General features: G+C 37.9%; 1 protein-coding gene across 3 annotated transcripts in view; it reads right to left on the bottom strand.

The window, feature by feature from the left end:
- Pkhd1 (PKHD1 ciliary IPT domain containing fibrocystin/polyductin) overlaps nucleotides 1–22,426 on the bottom strand; it is a 472,244-nt gene that overhangs the window by 311,115 nt on the left and 138,703 nt on the right. For all 3 annotated transcript variants that reach the window (XM_063233114.1, XM_063233116.1, XM_063233115.1), the window contains exons 36-37: nucleotides 21,476–21,632; nucleotides 3,606–3,818 (exon numbers count right to left, since the gene is read on the bottom strand). In XM_063233114.1, coding sequence (XP_063089184.1) covers nucleotides 3,606–3,818; nucleotides 21,476–21,632 — 370 coding nt within the window. The remainder of the gene's footprint in view (nucleotides 1–3,605; nucleotides 3,819–21,475; nucleotides 21,633–22,426) is intronic.

Genomic DNA, 22,426 nt, shown 5'->3' with positions numbered 1-22,426 from the left:
AAAAGAAAGACATAACACATGCTTTGAACTCCAGTTTTCCTTGTGACAGTTGAGTGACAAAGCCTGTCTGCTGTTTGCCTAGTGGTTTTAATCTATGATAAAATCAGCTAGAGCAGAAGGGTTACAGAGGATGGCAGTGAAGCATGAAAAAGAAAGGAGGTGTGGAGGATGGTGTCACTGACACACAGACCCATCATGTGGTCCTGTATGACCTGATTAGAACTATCAGCTCTCTGCCTGCTGAATGTCAGGAATCAAGCCTGCAAAGGACCTTTTTGGGGGACAGTGGCCTGCTTCTGATTACACTAGGGCCCAGGAAGGTGGTTTCTCAGAACTTTCTTGCAACTACTTCCAGGAACAGAGTTTGTCCTGTGATGGGAGCTGCCGTACCACAGAGATAAAATCTCAAGATATCTGCTGGAAACAAATATCAGGTGCCTGAGGGTGTTGCTGCCTCGTGATCTCCAAATGTAAAGCCTCTCTCACTAATGGGGGGAGAGTGAAAATTAATAGAAAAATCCCTAAGCAAAGTGGGCCCTGTAACAAATATTGGAGAAAAAAAAAGCCTCTTCCCCCTTTACCCACTTTAAAACTTCCTCACCCATAAAAAAATGAGATCACTGGCAATGGATTTCTAATTGTTTTAGGAAAGAATAAGATCAAATTGTAAGAACTACCAAAAGCTGAATCACCCTGTGCTGGAGACTGTAAAGTACATCGCGAACCAGGAATATGAAGGGGTGATATATTTGCTGGTTTTAGAGGTCGGTTTGCCCAAAGTCCTGATAAGCAACAGAGCTGAACTGATTTCTGATCCCCCAGCTGTCAACCACTAAAGTTAGCAAGTTTCCTAGTCCAGCCAGCAGGCTGCCTGAATCAAAATCCTAGAGGACCCCGCCCACACTCCCGTTCTCAGGCCTGCCCCAGCGCTACTGAATTAGACTCAGAAGGTAAGACTCAGAAATTTATACTCATAAACTCTCTCCAGAAGATCCTTTTGTGAATCAAAAATGGTGAATCTCCACACTACCATATCCTGGGAGAATGAGAAATTGTTGGGTTTTAAGGGACTTTCTGATACAAGACATTGAATCAAGTTACTCACAGATTTGTGTATTTGACAGCAAAAGAAAATTAGTTTTTCTCTAAAACCTCAGTGTTATCAGATCCACCTTTGGCCCTAGGAAAAGGCCAGCAAAATTACATAACGATTTTAAGCGTGACATACCGCCATGCCAGAGGGGAAATCTGTTTGAGACCTCAGGTGGTGAGGAAGAATGGGGCAGGATTGATGAGCCACATGGGTGCCTATGTGTCTCCAGCAGATACATTGGGAAGAGGACCCCTTTCACCCTAATGCTAAGCTGTCTTCTACATAGCATCTCTTGTAAATGAATACAACTCTGCAGCTTCACTATCAGAGAGGAAAGAGCCTCATTTTGCCTATGTTCCATGTACAAGTCATGTGAGATCCTAGTCACCCCTATGTGAGAAAGGACTTAGGGAATGGGTTAAGTAGCTGTGGTTTGCAAGTCTGAAAATACAGGGGGAATGTTGACAGGAACAAGAGAAAGAGGAGAGAGAAAGCTAGCAAAGAAGAAATGGAAAGGCAGAGAGGAGGGAGAAGACGGAAATGAGGGAAGGGAAGAAAACTAGGTCTCCTTCAGTATTTGCAACCCCCACAGCTAGAGTAGCAGCCTTTTTTAACTATCAAAATTCTCAAAATGTATCATCCCTTTTGCTTTACTTGCCGCCTATTGGCTATAAAAATGGCACTAGGAATTTTCTTAAAACAAAGGACAAGGCTTATTTAAACTACAGGTGTATAGCTATATACGTACGTACTCTCCAATCTCTCATTACTTAAACATGAGAATGAGAAGCAGTTGGAATTAAAAAGACAGAGCAAAAGTAATAGGACAGTTTTCATTTCTTGTTTGAATTCCAATTTCTACAACTCCTGCTAGAGTTGTACCATAAGCATCGTACAGGGCAGTAGCTGTTGAATCTGAGGACTCTCAGGTTGTTCAGATAATCAAGAGCCCAGCTTAAAGTCTGATCTGTGCTCTTTTGTTCTACACCCTTTTGTTCTGCAGAACTTTTTTCTCTGTAGGGTAAACAGCAACATTGTAGTTTGACATCGTAAGTGAACATCAGTCTAGAGCACAGGGCTGTGAAGGAACAGGAGATGCTCATGGGTCCTCGGCTACAAGATCAGTGTATGTCTGGCTGATCAAGGCAGGAGGATAGCAAACTTTTTTGGAAGAAAATGAGAGCCTACATAGTAGACTTTTGATATTCTGCCCAGTAGTCATTGGGAATTTTTAACCTTAAAAATTTTGATCTCCATTGTCCAACTTAATTAAACACTTGAGGAAAAGATCTTGCTTCGTCTTGTAATAAAACAAAAAGCCCAGAGAGCACATTTTGGTAAACAATGACTGAGACTCACAGTTCATTATGGACAGAACTTGGACAGAGAAAACTGTCAGTCTCCTTAGCACATATCTAGAACAATTACTCTATAATAGCTGGCTTTATTTTGTCACGCTAATACAGAAATGCTTGGCAAACACCATGTTCACACTTGAGTACACACTTGCTCTGTCTTTGGTACATGTTAAACAGCCAAAAGTATACAAGTATCCACTGAAATATACATAACATTCATATTTTTTCATACATTTTCCAGCTGATGCTAACAATTACCCTAGCATGTAGAGCAATTTCCTGAAATGTAAGGGGAAAAATTCATTATACAAAGCAGAATCAGGTGATCAGAAACCAAATAAACATGAAGCAGAAACACACAGCAGCCCAATCTCAGTTTTCTTCTAGTAATTCATAAACATCCAACCCATTTGCATGAGGACTCTGAATCCAACTGTAGTTGAATTGTGTTCATAGGATGGGAGAAAAAAGAGGCTCACCAATAATCACAAAGTGAAGTTGTCCACATTTGGTTTGTAATGCCAGATATTACATGTAGAAAAGCATTCATGTATTCTGAGTAATTATATCAATTTTTGCCAGGTTATGCTGCAGTTAAAAATGTAAACCTCACTGGCTTACAACAAAAAAGTTTTAGCTTTTTACTCACAAACCAGCCAGCATCAGCTCTGCCACAGGTGATCTTAATTGAGTTTCCCACATTGAAGGAACCACCCTGAGCAGCCATAGGCTATTCTCAAGTGAAGGAGAGAACAAACTAGCTAAAGCATCACTACAACTCAGAATTTCCACTGTGCATGCAATTGATCACTTCTGCTCACATGCCATTAATCAAAACAAGTCCATGGATAAGCTCACTACTCTGAGAGGGACAGCATAGTATGTCCACCTGCATGGAGACTGAGCATCTGACACTGAGCAAAGCCAATCTTCTTACAGGAAGAGGAGCAAATAATTGGGAACCATAGCATAATCTGCTATAGCAACCATAACAATTTTATTTGTTTTTAAGGAAATCATGTCATGCTCTAATTGACCTGTTCCCTCGGCCACTAATAGCCAGGTGTTTTTAAATAGTTTTATCAATTGCCATTGCTTGAGAATTTGTTAGACACAGCCCTATTTCATTTCCTCTGGTCAGTTGCTAAACTCACCATGCAGTGAAAGAGTTCCATTCCTCACAGCCAGGAACTTGAAACCATAGGGAAAGAAGGAAGTGGAGTGGGAACTCCCATAGAGTGTGATCTGAGCTTTTCCTTGGAAGGGCTTGTCCTCTGATCCAATTTGGAGCTCTCCACCGTTAGAAACAAGGATGGCATGGGCCCTGAGCTCAACCGGTCCTGGACCCATGAAAATCAGCTTGCCTCCTAAAGGACAAAGATAAAACAGTCAGTTTTAGGAGAATAAAGCTCTCAGTTTTGATGTCATCTTGACAATTCCAATGTCTGAAATCTCCTTCATTTATATACGTCTTCCAGCATTCAGACTTATTTTATCTTGCACACTTTTCTAGAAGCACAAGAGGGTCTCCAAGACACTCAGGGGTAGAAACCTGTTTGGGTTAGATATTAATATTCACTATAGCTTTGTTTATAGTACTTTTGTGACAATAATATAAATGACTAGCAGTTTAGAGCTGGTTAAAAAAAGGCTAAGCCAATTAACTTTATCACTTAGCATAAGATTAAGGCAGTTTGTAAAATTAAGTTTAAAAAGATAAAGAAAGAAGTACGCAAGAAATATGCAGAGAAAAATTGTGCCCAAACTATAAGAATTATGAGAATTGAAAGAAAAGCCTTAGAAAATTAGGGCTAAGAAAATAGGGCTGATATCATGGCATTTGCAACATATTAGCTGGCCACCATCCAGAATACTTTGTCTTGGTAATAGATGCTAATTTCCTGGATGGCTCTTCCTTGATTGAATGGAGCTGAGGCAGACTGCCAATTAAGACATCTCATATGACCATAGCCTGAATCACATATTAATGCTTCAAAAGGAATCCAAAGCATAAAAAAGACAGGAAATGTTCCCATCTAGCAGTGGCAAATAAGCCTAAGTAGAGTTCCTGCTTCTGAGTGCCCCACCTACCAAACTCTCTCATCTTCAATGCCTTGATTTCTATTTATTCCTGTACTTAATTTCCATTATCCCATATGCTACCCAATACTTTCTCAATAAACTTCCTATTTTTAAGAATAGCTGATTTCTCTAATTTATAACCAAATACCCTTAATCAATTCAGATACCATTCTGCTCTAATGTTCAAATTTTCTGTGCAACAGGAATATAACTGTAATAAAATTACTTTATGTTGTAAGAGTAATTAGATGTTAAAAGAATAATTTCATCTTTATAATACCTTTCTTTAAAATTTAGAGTATTTATATTTCACATGGAATGTTCTTAATAATGTCAAAAGCTTCTCACAGAAGCCCTGTAACATGGACGAGCTGTTAAATCTGTCTCCATCATCTGACTATAATACTGCACTTTCAGTCTTCTGGTCTGTAACGAAGTGGTTAGACTTGCAGCTGTGTGATGGAAACTCCAGAGGTGATTTTTTCCAAACCCTGGACTAGTTTCCATTTCCTCATAAAAAAAAAGTCAAAATCTTTATACTGAGCTATAAGAGGTCACTCATGAGTCGCTACCCATCTCTAACATATCAGACAACCTGTAATAAGTTCACCTTTTAAGACTTAGCCTCTTACTCACTGGCTCTGTTATCGTTTGCATAAGTTTGTCCCCCTAAAACTCACAGAGAAGTTTATTTCATGAAGTTTTATGTCAATCATATTAAGAGAGTAGAAACTTAATCCAATTACATGTTTAGAGATGGAACTTTGGGGTTGCATTTTCAGGACAGGAAGATAGATCATGCTAAAAAAATGCACAAGACTCTACCCTACAGAGACAAAAAGCAGCCTACTGTGTGCATGTTGGTGGGAGTGTGATTGCTCACACAGGCCTGTATCATGCTGTTTGCACTTCTCAGCCTCCAAAACTGTGAGCTAAAATAAACTTTGTTCTATAAAATAAACTATCTCAGTTTTTATAAAGTTGATTAAGACCTACCCCAAACACACTGACCTGCCTTTTTCCAAGCAAGCCTCAAAACCTGTAATGTGTTCTTCCTCTACTTAGAATGCATTTTTGTCCAATATTCATGTGTCTTTCTCCCCCTTTTTTCTATATAAAAGTGAACTCATTGAGGCCTTTCCTTTTTGGTGTATATAAACAGCATTTCCTAGCCTCTTATGAAATATATTTTTCTATAACATTTTATCAGAGATACATTACATATTTATATGCATATTTTGTCAATAATGTCAAAAGAATGCCTGTTTCATGAAGAATGATTTGTTTTCTTCTGCATTCCTTGTATCTAGAATAGAAACTGGTTGGTAGTTGGTACTCAACATGGAATTGTTGATTAAATGAATACATGGTTGTGTTTCTTTTAGAGAATCTGATGGTCAGCTCCTCACCTGCTAAATTTAGCCATACATCTAGAATGCCAAATAATTGATTGGAATTGTTATTGCTTTCCAAAACCAACACCTGGAAGTCGTCATACATGTACTGGAGGAGTGAGATGGAAAGAAGGAAAAGAGTCTTTAGTAGTTTTTGTTACCCCCATTATAATGCAAAGACAGTAATCAATAAATGCTTGACCAGTAGTCAAGTGTGGAGACTACTTCCTCCCTGATCTTCTGTTCTAAAATTTCTCTGCAGCATTCCTCAGTTGTCTTCATCAGGCCTTCTAGTCTTCCTAGTACCTACACTACATACCATAAATAATAGTCACCAGATATTTACTTGGTCTAGATCCTATATGATTCCATTAAACCCTAATTATAATGATATACCTCATTTATATCCACTTTTCCCCCTCTGCAAAATGTTCCTGATAAGAGCTCCTTGCTCAGAGAACTGTGGTGACATTAATTAAAATAATGCTTATATTTTACTGGTCTAGGTCTGATGCCTAACAGAGATACTGCAATGATATTTGCTGCTATCACACTTAGCATCTGTAGTTACCTCACCATCACCAGGGTCTGCTAACTTGCTACATTTGCCCATCACATTAACACTACTAGATCATCTTCCAACATCCCACTGTTGCTGGTCCTGACTTTCTTTTCAACCATGTCATTTAAATTGTACACTAAAGCAGTATCTAAGAAACAAGGAACTCTGCTCTGGCAAGCTATAGACTCGATACCACAGCAATAGCACTCTCCTTACCAGACTTCCAAAACTAACTAGAAATTTTGACTTTAATCTTCCCTTCCATTGTCATTGCTCCTATAAATAAAGTAGTAAAGTGAATCCCACTGTGAACAAGAAAAACATGTGCTGCAGTTCACGAATTTATGTTTACAAAAACTTTCACACACTGACCCATTCCATTAGCATCCTAACTAATCATGTTCAACTGGTGGACCATAGATTTGCATAGCACTCCAACTCGGGGACATCTGCGGTCTACATCCCTAATGCATGGAACATTAGTGGAAATAGAAGCCTTATGTTCTGCTGACACCAACTGTGCTACAATGCACTTAGAATTCTACTTAAAGATATATATGTGGTCAAAAATTTAAATAAGATGACAGGGAAAATTAGGGCATTTGTATTCTTTAGGCAAATCTTCAGATAGTTTGTCTCAAATGACCTGAGAACCCAGCCTATGAGGTCAGCATCCTACTCTATATTTCATGGAGCAGAACCTGAGCACAGAGCAGCTCATACTTTTTCCTGTCCAGGAGAGGAAGAGCTGGGCCTTGGAACCCAGGCCACCTGACCGAAAAGCACAGGTTTTATCCATTTCCACAAGCCCTTCCTGGTAGCTTTCTCATTAATTAGGGTTGTTTTCATAGTTACATTTAAGGAAAAACATGTGTTAACCTTAGTAAGCTTGCCTATGGCTTGTTTATGTATGGTTTATTTTAATTTTGCTAATGGAGATATACCTCGCCTCATTCCAGAAAGGATTTGAAGCAGATTACAAGGATTAGTGTGTAAATATTTAAACCTGGGTTTTGCCCTTTGTACCATTAAGCAAAATATTAAATACACTGAGACAAATTGGTAGAAATTTGGACACATCATTTACTGACAGGAACTAATAGTGATGCTAATGAAGGAAGAGAAGTTGGACCCAGGAAAAATGAATGACTTATGTTGTCAAGGGTGCTATAAACAGGACTGATAATATGGTCATCATGAACAACTGCTGATATGCATCCTCTCTTCACTATATCAGGAGACAATATACATAAATCCAGGTACATTAAAAGAATCTGATGAGGAATTCTGCTATTTTTGCCTGAAATGTTAAGTGATAACAAAAGTAAAAAAAAAAAAAATAAGAAAATATTGTAGAATCTTTCATCTATCTCTGTGCAAAGGCCCCAAGATTTTTATCCTCATACTTTATTAATTTAAAATAACTATGCATGGGCTGCTGCACAGGACAGTAACTTGAATACAGGAGGACAATCAGTGGATTTTATTTCTCCACTTTATAGATCTTGGCCCCATTTCTGAAAGCTCAAATAAAGAGCAGGGCTAAAATCAGCCTTTGGCTTTGACCCTTAAATTGCTTGTTATGAGTTTCATGAAAGCTGACTACGTCCCACAAGTGACCCTGGGTAATTTTATAAAAATCAATCAACCATCATTATTGTTACTTCCCCTCTAAAATAAATAAATGAACATAACTTTTTACATGTAATCACTTCTTTCCAGTAAACATCTCTTTTATTTCTTTTCAAGAGAAGTAAAAGAAACTTTTAGCAGCTAGCTAATGTTTGCAAAGTACATCAAAACCTACTTTTGGCTAACCCTCCAATTAACCATCCTCCGTAATGACCACAAAATAATTTGTTATTTTTTTTTAAGAAAACAAACACAAAGTTTTAACTATTTTCCTTTTACAGAAAAAAAAAATAGTGTGTATTTTACCACACAATAGTACTTTTAAAAAGAGCTGCCTGTTTCTGCTTTTTGAACTCTTTCATTCTCCTCTCCTAAATCCTTAGCCTAACTTTTCCCCCAAAACTATTTCTGTTAAATCACAAATAGTAACCATGTTGGTGAATCCATATTCCAATGTGCTATCATAACACTTGGTTATTCTTTTCCTGAAACCCTTCCCCTCACTTGCTCAGCACTTAGTCTTCTTGGGTTGTCTTCCAATTTCCAGGTGATCTCTCTGATCATCTCTACGACTGTTCCTTGGTGTGTCTGTAGATATGGCCCTCTGGTCACATTTTTTTTTATTACTATGCACATTGCTTCTCCCATCTAGCCTCACAGTTTTGAAACCCTATTATATCTAATTGCTGATGAATCCTAAGTGTGTATCTTCAAGCTTGACCTCTGGCCTCAGCTTGAGATTAATATGCCAAGTGCATGGTCAGCACCTCTGCTTGGATGTCTCCTGAGTTTCTGATCAAACGTTAAATCTCTCCTGTCACAGCCACACGGGTATTCTTGTAGTCCTGTTCATCTTCATGAATGGTTAACTCTATCCTTCTAGTTGCTCAGTCTGAAAACAGCAGAGTCAGCTTTGAATCTCACCTTAACAAATCCATCAGAAAGTTTTATACACTCTATCTTCCAATTATCTCTAGGAGCCAACTGTTGTTCACAACCTCTTTATATACATTGGGCTTTAAATGATTTTCAGCTCAGCCCTGGGTTATTGGAACAGCCTCTTAACTCAACTCCCAGTTTCTGTCCTCATCTGACCGGGGGGTCAGCTCTCAAAATAGCACCCAGGGTTGTTGCTTTTCCTTTTAAAATAAAACATACTGTATTGTCTACTGCTCAGAATCTTCCCATGGCTGCCATCATGTTCAGAGTGAAGCCTGCCAAGACCTTCATGGCTGACTTTTGCTCAGATCTCCTTTACTCCGCTCTCTGCTCTCAACACTCCGACCATGCTGACCTGCTTTATTCCCCATCTGGCAGTTTTGCTCTCACTATGCGGATCCTCCTGGTCATCCCTCTCTAACACATGTTCTCTCTCCACTGCTCACTGGATCTTGTTCTGTGGTACTAAGCCTATCCAATAAAAATACAATTCATTTACTTACTGTTCTCCTTAGAGAAGTAAACTCTGTAGAGCAAAATTTTAATCTACTTTGACCACAGAAATAATCTGTGTCCCTAGAACAGTATCTTGCAGAAGGAATACATGGTAAGTAATCACAAAGTACAAGGAGTCAAAGCTGTGGGTGTAAATCAGTTCTCACAATGAGGACAGCCAGGCTGGGCACAGAGGAGAGGTAAAAGACATATCCACATCTAAAGAGTCTAAAGAGTGGAGTAAAAAGAAGTAGTAAGATTCTCAAAGAAGTCTTAGCAGGTTTTAGGAAAAGATTTAAGAGCTGTGAAGATAGTAATGAGGGTTTCAGACGCTTAATTTAATGTTTAGGACCATCAGGGTCTCAGAGTCAGAGTACTGGGCCAAGGAGTGAATGTTGGGTGATGAGTGAATCCAGGAAGACTGATGCTACCTGTAAGCAGAGAGAGGGTGAGTTTGAGTGAGAATTCCACAAGGATCTGAGGACCACAACTGACTGATCTGTACCACCAAACTAGATAATGTGCTTACTCAAAGCCCTGACTACCTCAATTTTGAGAAATATACTATGCAATTTACTTATCTACAATGATTAACTTTCATTCAGCTTTTTTCTCTTAAAAATTCCAGCAGGCTGTATCTCAGTGCTTTTCAATTGTAAATAGTTAAGTCAATAGTCATAAGACTGTGGAATTATCTGCCATGGAAAACTATAGATTGCTGCTGCTATATTTCCCATTTGCCTCAATGCAGAGAGCTGGCTAGATGACCTGGGTAGAGCTGGAGGCACACTGCTGTCCCCTAGTCCACCATGCTGCTTTAGAGGTAGAGTCAGACAGAGGAGAGGAACAGAAGGGATCCACATTTAGGGAAAGCAGCCACAGCCTGTAGCCTGCATTCTGATGGGGATGCACACAGTTTCCTTTGTTGGCAAGATCCGGATTAGACTTGTGCCTGATTCACTGGAGCACAGCCTCAGAAGCCTTCGAGGTGGGCTTGTCCCCGGCCACAGAGGCGGAAAATCAATTTGGCTGGCAAACGAGAGCCCCCAAGAGCTCAGTCCACGCTCCATAATCCTATCCACTAGCAGCTCAGGAAATAGATGCCGGAGCCCTCACATATTCATGGGGGATGTGAGGCATAAATCAGGCTTTAAAGATTGGGGGCAAAGGGAATGGACGCTCTGCCTGGCTACTAATTAATCAAGCACAGACCACCTATCCCCAGCAACCTGGGACAGAGCTGTGCACACAGGCAGGCCAAGACTGTTGCTACCGCTGCTGTGTTTCCCATTCCTTTTCATTTCAATTAAAATAGATATTGGATGAAATTTTCCCCTTTAGCTGATGCTGCTTATGCATCCCCCTGTTCTTCCTTTAATTAAAAACATGCTTATTGCAATAGTTGCCAGAATCACTTTAACGGTATTTTAATTTTAATGTCTCTGCCTGATTAAAAAAAAATATGAACTAGAAAGTATTTGCAAAAATGTTCTCAGGATGCAAGAAAAGAATCAAACACCTCCCCAAAATGGAAGCCACATCCTAACTCCTTAATGAGACTGGTACTGTATTCAAATGGGGAACATGGAAAAGAAAACACACACACACACACACACACACACAAAATAAAGCCACTAACTCAGAGCCACTACCAGCAACAGCAGTTTGAGGAAACAGTTTTCATCAGCTCAGCTTTCCTTGGCAGCAAAGAGAGCTGCATCCAACTGAAAATACCATGCTCAGGAGAAGCCCATTCTGCGCAGCCAGCCTAGTTTCCACAGCTCTTTGCAAGGGGCACATAGCCTTTGGGTAAAGAGCAGCTGGGCCAGGTTAATTGCCTTCTAGTTCTAACAATCCTACAGCATTGTTTTTATTATTTTAGGCTGTTCTCAAACTTGAGCACACATCAGAATCACCTGGAAACCTTAAAACACAGCTGAGGGGACAGGGGAGGCTCACCCAAAGAGTTCATTTGCTCCAGGGCCCAGAACTGTGCATTCTGTTCCAGTTCCCAGGTTATGCTCCTGGCACTCATGTACTACTGCTGATAGTAAATTAAGTGATTGTTCTATTGACTCAGTATCCATAGTCTTGTGATGTTTGCTATTATCTAAAATAGGCTGAGAAGCTTAGATTATGGGTTAATTTCCTTAGCTGTTCTACCAACGTTTACTGTTATTACCCTGTTCCTTGGCCAGACACTGAAGTAAAAATGTTGAAAACAAATAGCAACAACAAAAACATAGTCTTTATTCCAAATGGTCACAGTGATGTGGAATTGTTCCCAGTAAATGGAAATATTCTAGTTTTAATGAATTGGCCTACTTTACACAAACTGAGAGAGCAGATGACTGCTATGATTCAGACTATTACTTTTTCTGCAAAATATAAAACTCACTAAGTGACCTGATAACTGAACTCTATACTAATGAAAGTGTACGTGTTTGTGGAAGAAAAATTGTATAGACATACTTTTTAAAAGTCAAACACAGCTATAAATAAATGGATTTGTCTTTATAGCTGTTAACAATTATTAAACTAAATCTTAATCTTCTTTCTACTCCTGGGGAACCCTAACATTCTTTTACCAACAGAACTTCGTGCATTTAAGTGCTCAGGGTCTTCAGCTATTCCATGGCTTTCTAAAATGCCATTTAAGACTTTAGAAAGAAAATTATTTCTAAAGATAAACAAACAAACAAATGAAACCGAAAAAAAACAAAAAACTTTTCTCCAACATCTGAGCTGAGCAGATAAAAATCTCCCAAGCTCATTCAGATAATATCCTTTTTTCTCTTTATCAATGTTCCTCTAGCATGGACCCAATCACATCTCTGACCAGCCCACAAATGGATAGACTTCTCTGAGTAAACTGTTGTTTTTGGAAGGTTTCAAATATAATTATTCTCTAAACACTGTGAACATGATTTGGCTGTAACATAAAAGCATTAGAAATAAAAGACATTTACAATAATAATTTTTTAAAATAAGAACATGTCCTACCCTTACCTGGCCCCAACAATAGAATACATGACATGAGAAACAATAGTAACGAAATGCTTAGTCTCCAATATATTTTCATCTGCACAAAAATCTCAGATTCCTATCTCCATTCCCAGTGGGGATAAATAGGGTCTAGGGATCATAAATCAACAAATGAGACAAGTAAGGAGAGATCAAGTCCTGAAGGATGCTCTAAGCCATATTAAGTTTAGACGTGAAGTTAAGGGCTAATGGAAAGCCATTGAAGGGTTTTAAGTAAGGAAGTTTGAAACATTTATCTTTCATTACTGAAAATATTATAGCTTCTGTGCTAGGAAGAGACTGGTCCCTTTTGGTAGCATTTTTCATATTACAATATACAAGTTGTCAAGACATAAACTGTAAATTGTTAAATATCTATCCGTCTGTCTGTCTGCCTATCTATTGAAGGCATGTCCTTTCTCACAGCAATGGCTTATCTTTCATTTAAGGCTAATCAAGTGTGTCTGGGACTGTTCTCTGGAGGTAAATAATGTAAGTCATTGTCTGGTTGGGGAAAATAAGGGGTTTCAGAGCCAAGTGTCCCCCACATTAAACAGCCTTTGTCTCTGATCTCCTGATAGACAAAGAGTAAATGAAATTGGTACCTGTCTGGACTAACCCACTAGCATATGAGGGTACCAGGAAGAGCTCTGATTATATAGAAACTTACTACTATCATTAATCTGCCTCTTTATGCCAGAAACTCATTCATTGGTTTATTAATGCAACAATTACTCAACCACCTATTGCCTGCTTGAGGACATGATGGTACTGGCCATATAAAGGAAGGAGAAGCAGCCTAGACCCTATTTTCTTAGGCTTATAAAACTGATCTTTATCATTTTTTCCTAAGGTGGAGGGAAGGAAAAAACATATTAAATATATTTTTAAAGAACTGAATATGAAAATAAATTAAGATCTTAATTAAAGTTCTATTGAACTTTAATTATTAGTTCTATCTAAAGATCTCAATTAAAATTCTATCAATGATCCACTTAGTTTTGGATATAGTGAAAGTCTCTTCCCAAAAAATAACACCAACTTGTCAGCAGGAGAGTGTTGACCCAAAGAAAACAAGGTAAAGGAGATAAGAATAGATTTCAAAAATATTCAGTTTAACTTTTCATGATGCTACTTTCTGCACCAAGCTTCCCCTTTTGGATAACTGTACTGACCAGTCCCTCCCTTAGCACCATGCTAAAGAGATCTACAGGAAGAAAGTTTATTCACTTCTTTACTGATCTTCCTCCACACTGTTGCACACAGAAACAATATCATCATTCATCAGAGGTTTCTACAAGCTACTTTTCTACTACAGAGGAAAGAGCATCGCCATCATTTTCATTTTACACTTTCATTCAAAGATGAGAAGCCTGGCCCAAAGCCATCAGAGAATCTGTGACTGCCTCAGATTTGAACACGAGCTCCAGTATGCTTACCAACACGCACAAAGTCAACTTTCTTATGTTACCTGTCCATAATCATCCCATCCCTGCCTTCAGGGTAGCTGTGTTTCAACTAAGAAAAGAAGGAATTCAATATTTCACTTCCTTCTAAAAGATAAATTATTTTAAACTTAATAGTTTGCAACAAATATTATAAGCCCTCAAAACTTTTCATGTTGAACAAAATATTGAGCAGTTTCAGAAAGAGACACAGTGCCAAATATTTAATTTTTATCAAAACTCTAGCCTGTCTTCCAATGGAATATTTTTTGCTGTAGGTGTCTGTTAAATAACTCACATAGGCCTAATGACAGAGAGACACAGTGATACTTTGGGTAAGCCCCATGTCCTAGTGTCCCTAGAGGCACACTTCCACTGAACCTGAGGCTAGTTCAGTGGTTACTGGGAAGAGAAATGAACACAATAAAAGTGACTTTCCTGGGTATAGCACCTGGTGACTCCCCCTGAAGTCTTCAGACCTGTACAAAGTTTGGAGAAACTCAACAGTGAAGTTGATAGCGGGTCAAGAATAGATGCTTCATCTCAATAAATCAAGAATGTGTATTTCCATACTACAGAAACCTCAGGTATAATAGGTTCAAAAACATCTAAGTATCCTTAAAACTGAACTAAAGAAAGAATCGGTTGGTAGTCATCTCTTCTATTATCTCTATTGATGCAAAAGAAACAATTAACATTTACCGAGCCCTTACAATAAGGGCTTTACAAATACGTCCTCATTTAATACTCAAAACTCCCATATGGGATGATCCACACATTTTAATATTACCACACAAAAACAAAATACATGCCAGCGACTTTTTTCTGTCACTGTCATTATAATCAGGCATTTCCAAGTGAGGAAAAACCAGAGAAGTGAGGAGGGTCTCCATTCTCCCAAGGTCACAGAGATGGTATGTACTGAAGCCTAAATTCAGAGTAGGTTCTTTCTGGCTTAAAAGTCTTCCAAGCATGTAACTTCTTTGGTATACACCAATAGACCAAGAAATAGAAAATCACATTAAAGGGAACTAGTGCACTATTAAGCAGCAGTAGAGACTGGAAACAAGTTTCTGCTCAAGCATTTTAAAGCAAGGACATTGTGAGTGATAAGAAACTATAAAATGTCTTTCTTTTTCATTGTTTACACTTAAAGTATATAATATGATTATATATTGTATATAACATATATTATATACAGTGATGATGACAGTCAAGGAAATTAACATCTATTATCTCAGTTACTATATGTTGTATGTATACATGTATAGAAAGAGAGACAGAAAGAAAGAGAAGACAGGAAAGAGAAGAACGGGGGAGAGAGGGATATCCACAATCTAAAAATTCAACACTAGTGAAGAGTTCTTCCTCTGCTGACTCTTTACTATTCACCATCTCTAAGTCAATGCACATCAAATTACTTGGCCACTAGATCAGAAAAAGATTCATTGCTTCGTTCAGGAAATACAAATGCTTCCTCACTACAAACTACAGTCCCAGATCCTTGCCTGGGACACATAAGTCTCTGACAAGAGGGGTAACACCCTTCTTTGTTACTATAGTTCATTATAATTACTTGTCATATGAACAACAGACTTTAATTTGGGAATGCCTATGGCCATTAGGCATCTTAACATAAAAGAAGAAAAAGTGTTACTGACAAAATCAAGGCAATATGCCTATTTCTACCCCAGCTTATTATACCAATTGATTAATTCTCTTTTGTGTTTAGCAGTACCCCTAAAATATTTTTTCAAAAAAAAAGAAGGAATATATAAGATAGTAAATAGATGAATCCTGGGTCTTTCTCTAATTAAAGTTTAAAAATACAGTTTAAATATTATACAATGATGACAAAAATACCTGGCACTTGTCAATAAAGTTCAAGTATTGGTATACAAGGCATCATAAATAATGGTGAAAACTTTGTTTCTGGTAATATTTCCCAACTGCCATTAAGAAATATACAATCATTTTTACCATATAACACCTATGTATAAGAAAAAATATCAACTCTATTTTAAAGTTGGAAATAAGAGTCATACACGGAGAGTATAGATTCTTGAAGACTCACAAGTAAAACTTTTAGTTTCCTGATTTTAAGAGCCTACTCCTCCGCATAAATAGAAAAGTAATATAGAGAATACATTTTTCCATAAAGTAGCTTTAAATATGCTTCCTGGGTGACCTAGTTTCAGTTTATTTAGCATGAATCTTTTCAGAATGCATCTACCTCCTATAGAATGCCTTCTGTATAATATAAAAATAGCCAAGAAAGAACTTCTACATAATAAAGTTTATTTTGTTGGTTAAGGACTTCTAAAGAATTTTTTGTGTTTTGGTTTTTTTGGTGTGGTTTTTTTTTGTTTTTTTTTTAATTTTTATTTTGAAAGTATACAACAGAACAAGTCCGAATAAAGCCAGCTAAGATCGTACAGTGAAATTGGTACAGAACTTCACAGCAGGTTACCAGGATAACAGTAATAGGTATCACAGTATATTTTGTTATCTTTATAATAGTTGTTCTTTCAATCCCGTATATCAAAATGAGATGAAATATAGAACATTATAGAACTTATCAAAACAGAATATTGAATAGAGCAGTACCATCAATCAGAAAAGAGCAAAACAGTAATAAAAATATTTGCCTTCAAAGAAATGGTAGAAGAAAGTCCCCCTTATTTGCTATTGTCAACCTTCCAGGAGATGCTCAGATTTCTGGTTCCCATTTGCTAATGGTTGCGGGGGGAGGAGAAGGAGGAAAGGGGAAGTGGGATATTTGACTCTAGGCCATGTAGCAGTAGGTTCACTATTGCTAAGCAGGGAGGCAGAATGGTCATTTGTTTTCACAGCATCCTCAGTTCCAACATGGCGTGGATCTCAGGAGACACTGCTAGTTCTCCCCCTGGAAGGGCTGCAGTCTGCCACCCTGCCTCCGCTTACCAGGGAGGGGAGGTGCTGGCTTGGCTTCCCAGAGTCCTAAGTTCCAACATGGCGTGGATCTCAGGAGACACTGCTAGTCCCCCCCCCAAGGGCTGCAATCTGCTACCCTCCTAAAGAATTTTTTGGATTTGAAATTTATTGCGCTTTATCTCAGCCTATATACAGAATCATGAAAAGAAAAAGAAAATCTTAGTCAGCTATTTTTTGGATTCAGTGAATGGATATGAAATAGACAGGCAGTAACAGAAATCCAGAAAGCAAATTGCTCTTGGTACCAATGATGATAATGATTCAATCTTATATTTGAACAGGCTTTCACGTATATTATTGGACTATAAAAGATATTAAAGGTTACAAGCCATACTGTATCAACCACATATTTGAGATTTGGGATTCTTTGTGATGAAAACATTCTTCAAATTATTGTTAGAAAAAGAAGAAATAACTTAGCAATGGATTTCATGTTCTAAGAATTCATAGTGATATGAATACAAATATAAGTATGTCAAATGTATCTTTATATATCGTGTGGAAATATATATGAACATATATGTATTTTCAAGTGTATGCATATATATCCATATGGGATATACATATGAGTATACACATGAGTGTGGTATGAGTATGTATATGTGTAGGTGGAGGGATGTGAATCATTAAGAACAATAAAAGATGGTGACAGTAAATTAATTGGGAAAATAATATTTAACAGAGAAAGGGTTTTTAAATATATATATATATATATATATATTGTTTCATCTGGTAGCTAACTTCTGCACCAATTACCTGTCTGTTGATTCAACAATCAACACAGAAGTTTTGAGGCCCTCACTCATCATACCCAGACACCATTCTAGACCTTGAAGAGGAAGTAGTAAATAACTTGATTTGTTGTTTCCCTCTCTGAGCTTATTTTAGTAAACAAGATAATGAAAAACATATTTATAGTTTTTTAGCTATAATGTGTAGTTGTAAGAACTGTAAGAAAAATAAATTACAACAAAAGAAAAGAGAATAATGGAGAGTGGCTGTAATTTGGAGAAGATGGCCAGAAAACCCTCTTTGATAAGCTCATACCTTCTCAAAGAAAAATGGAATGAGTCATCCACATAAATCTGAAAGATTAATATTCCAGGCAAAGGACATTATAGGCAAAGGTCCTGAGGAGGCATATTTGTGGAAGACTCAGAAAAGAGTGAATAAAGAATACAAGGTTAAAGAAGGAATTGGAGCTTAAGTAATAGAACTTTGAGTTTTATTTTTCATGAGATCAGAAACTATTAGAGGCTTTTCAAGGGAGTAACAAGATCTGACCTATTTTTAAAAGACACGGATTATAAAGTGTTAGAATTAATTTATAGCATATAGCACAGAAGCCAAATACCAATGACTTAAACACATGAAATCTTTCTCTTCCTTATTCCTAATAAATAACCACGTGCTCTAAAATGACTGAAAACCTAGCTGCCACATTTACATACAAGGAAGCAGGAAAGAAGAACAAATACTCCGCCTACTGGGCTAGCTGTACTTCAGGGAATTCCCTGATATCCTATACAACATTCCCCTTCTACCTCATTGGCCAGTTTTCCTCTAAAAGACTATGTCTAGCTATGAGATAGTCTAGAAAATAAGGCATTTAAACTGAGCATATTGCTACAACAAATGAAAACAGGCTTCTACTTATAAGGAGGAGCTAGAAACACTGGAACCAATTTAGAGGCAATTTGTAATAGTCCAGGACAAATTATGAGGGTTACGACTAGATTGATGCCAATGGAAGCGTTGACACGTGGAACACATGTTAAAGCACCACCCAGAAGGAGTCTTTGATGGAATAGTCACAGGATGTGAGAAAAAGAAAGATGCGTTCAATGCCTCTGATGCCGATGGCCTGGGCTCATGGACACACACAGTCTTAATGACCAAGAGTGGAAATTCCTTTAACTTTGATTGTGTGGACACTGACATCTACGTGATCAGAACACCCCTCCGATACAAATGATCATGTCTCCATTCTCTCTGTGACCCAACTCTAACCCCATGTCCTCGACATCTTGATTACTTCAGGCTGCATTCTGCCTCACTGCAGGACCACCTATTTTAGAACTAGAACTCATACATCTTTGTTTACGTGCCAGTTACTTTCTCTTGGGTTATTTTACCTATTATTGACATTAAGTATTTTTCGTTGTACTTTAGAGTTCCTTTGCCATTTAATAACAATTTTCAAATTACCTGATCTGTGTCACTTTTCTGTTCTCATTATCTCTGGAAGCTATAATCCAAAGCTCCATGTCAAAAGTCTCAGAGCTTCTTCAAACACTCCTATCTGCTGAGTAGAATCTCTTGCCCATTGTTTGTCTTCACGTTCCCACCAGTCACCCTCCATAGGAGGAAAAGAAGAACCTGCAGGTAAGTGGCCCTCCTCTCCACAGATGAGGGTTGATCTCTCCAAACACAGCTCACTTGTTCAGATGACGTTAAAATGTTGCCTAAAGCAAGAATATTAAGGAAATCCACTATTGAAGGCAACAGTTGAATCATTCAGATCTTAAAATTTCTTAGGGTGAGCAGCCACATGTATACACTACCCTTCATGTCTCCTTCCTCTTGATATGCTTCAGATAATTCCTCCAATGCTCCTTCTGTCTTTGGTATCTTGTTCTACCAACTCCATTCCTTGCCGGAATGTAATTGAAATAATACTACATCCAGTGGGGACTTAATCTAAAATGTTTAGCTGAGAAACTTCTCTCAAATGGTTATAGCAATATGTCAAGAGCTTTGTACATCCAAAGGGTATCCTAGCTCTCAGTACATCCTAACTCCTGTAAGGAGTGCACAGATTAGATGACAAGAGGATCTTTTCCTGAGGTGAGATTTTATTTATGTAATTTTCCTCTGTTATTGCTAGTTCTTATGTAGTTGACAGCTATCAATAGATCAGTAGCCACTAGCTGCACACACACAAACATGCATACACACTACATCACACTGACAGAGCTCTTGTCTGTCCAAGCTGACAAATTTTTTCCTAAAGAATGCTAATTAATTGGCTGTATTAAAAACTTATTGTTGATAAAGAAAAAGTTCCTAAAATACAGAATTACAACATGCCAATTCAGAAAAAAATTGATTCCATCTTTATGAGAAAGGCATCAAAATTACATGAGTTTATTCTCTTCAAAATGTCTTATTTTGTAGCCATATGTGACTAGAATAAATGTGTGTGTTATCTGTATGCGGTACCATCAAAAAATATGGCAAATATTTAAATAAAAAATTATGACAGTAAAGACCATATTGCTATTAATCCCTCTTAAATATTCCCCACTTGTTTAGAACACATTTATCATATAATTCTCACTACTTTCTGACTCTGTTATGAAAATTATCCTTCTTGAGTCTCTTAAATTGTGTTGTCTCCATGTCCTGAATCAATTTGAAACTTTTACCTTTTATGGTCATTTTGACTTTGAGGAAGAGCCAGAAATTGGGCCATGCCTGACCTAGTGAGTAGGGTACATGAGGATACACTATAATGGTTTCTAGGAGTTTATCTCTCTATTGAATGGCATTAGGCAGCAGTATTTAACGAATTTCTGATCACATTTCATAAAGACACAGAAAAGACTTTCAGACTTGCTTTAGCAACTGGCAAGAACAATAAGACAAAAGTGTTTAAAGTAACAGGAAATATTTTGAGGAAGATTAATGCCAATGTCTTTTCCTGTAATCAATTTTTAAAATTTTAACAGTCACCATATATTTCTATCACACCTCATATTTATAGTCAAAGTCAATGCTTTAGTCTAGAGATTTAGAGACATTCATAGCTAATCACATCTCCAAACATTCCTTTGTCAATAACCAAAGGAACCTTGATATCTGTTCCTTATTATCCCCTGAAGTAAGCAATGATTTTTAGTCTCATTTACCAGATTAGGAAACAAACACACAGCGAGGTGAAATAATGGATTGAGCCATTTGGCCACGTGGTGGAAGAGTTAAAAATCTGAATTCCCCAGTCCCCTCCAACTTCCTAGGCCCTACAGCTATGTGGCCAGTTTGCAATAAGGAAGCCTATTTATACGACTTTCCATGAGACCAAGAAGTTAAAACCACAACAGGAGAAAAGCAGGAAGACGTGGCTTTCTTGGCAGGGAATTTCAAAGCCAACAGCATTAACCGATTTCAAGCATTTTGCTATATTGTGAGAGCAGCCCTGGATATGCATGACTACAAAGGGCTCGAGTAAAAAGCATATTCTTTGAGAACACTGTTAACTTTCTTGTTTTCCAAAACTTAAAATAATCAAGCTCTGTGCATATAAGAACAAAAAGGTTGGCCTTTTACTTGGAACATTTCAACCACTTTTTTCCTAGTAAAATAGGGACCTAGAATAAATTGTCAACCAAACATTACAATTTATCCAACACATCCCCCTCCTGCCTGCTCCCCATGAGTCACAGAATTGCACAGCGCGAGTCTTCAACTTCACAGACCTTTAACGTGCAGTAAATTGAGGATGCTGGTATTCGTGTCAAGCAGCAGCTGCTGGCCCTGCTCCACTGTGACGTTATCGCCATCTTGTGGCCGTCTGCCAGGAAACCAGCTGTGAGTCTTGGACCACCTCAGGCAAAACTGCAGGGAAAATTTGCCCTGGAAGAGATGGTTTGGTTTCATTTTGTTTTGTTTTGTTTCTTTGTAAGGATAGTACAGGTGACCAATCAAATTAGAATCTTTCTGATTAAATTAAATTTATTCAAATGTTTTTACCATTTTCCACTGGTCCTACAGCCAAGTGTCCCTGTTTTATGGAAATATTCCAGTGTTGACACTTACCCTCCATTCAACCCTTGGTGATATTACCTTGGTCTTTCCTCTGCACCTAGTATATGGGTGCTGCGCAAAGCTCACACATGCACAGATAGCAAAGGAAATAATCTTCAGCCTTTACTGAGAGGCAGGGAGCAGAGCTAGGAAAATAGCCAACGGGAGGTGGCAAGCCTGCTGCCCAGCCTTCCTTTCTCCTCTCAGAATTCTAGCTTTCTGTTAATGCATGGTCACTCAAAAATCATGTGTCTTTCAAAGCAAGGACATAAAAAACATAGACAGCAGGATTCAACTTATACAAGAAGCTAAGAAGATGTCTAAATGTCTTGTGAAATTATGGAGCTATTTTTATGATACATTTAATAAAATCAGAACGAAGAAGGCAATTCCCTCAAGGGAAAACATACACTATATGTCTGCACTTTCCATGGCATCTCTTTCCCACTCAGATTCCAAACAAATGTGAGGCCTGAGTTCCTGCAAAATGAACTGCGTAGAAGATCCTCTTGTGACATGTAAGAGGCAGAGAAGAGATCCTTGAGCAGGAAAGACATAATTGTAATGCCAACAACTACACCTGCAGTAGAATTGTGCCCTGAAGTATTTCTGAGAAAGAAAAT

This window comes from Cavia porcellus, unplaced genomic scaffold (genome assembly GCF_034190915.1).
Source record: "Cavia porcellus strain 051 isolate PalLab524CR breed Dunkin Hartley unplaced genomic scaffold, mCavPor4.1 scaffold_22, whole genome shotgun sequence".
In the NCBI taxonomy this organism is placed as follows: domain Eukaryota; kingdom Metazoa; phylum Chordata; class Mammalia; order Rodentia; family Caviidae; genus Cavia; species Cavia porcellus.
Note: the sequence above shows the minus strand (reverse complement) of the source record. Positions and strands in the feature narration are given on the sequence as shown.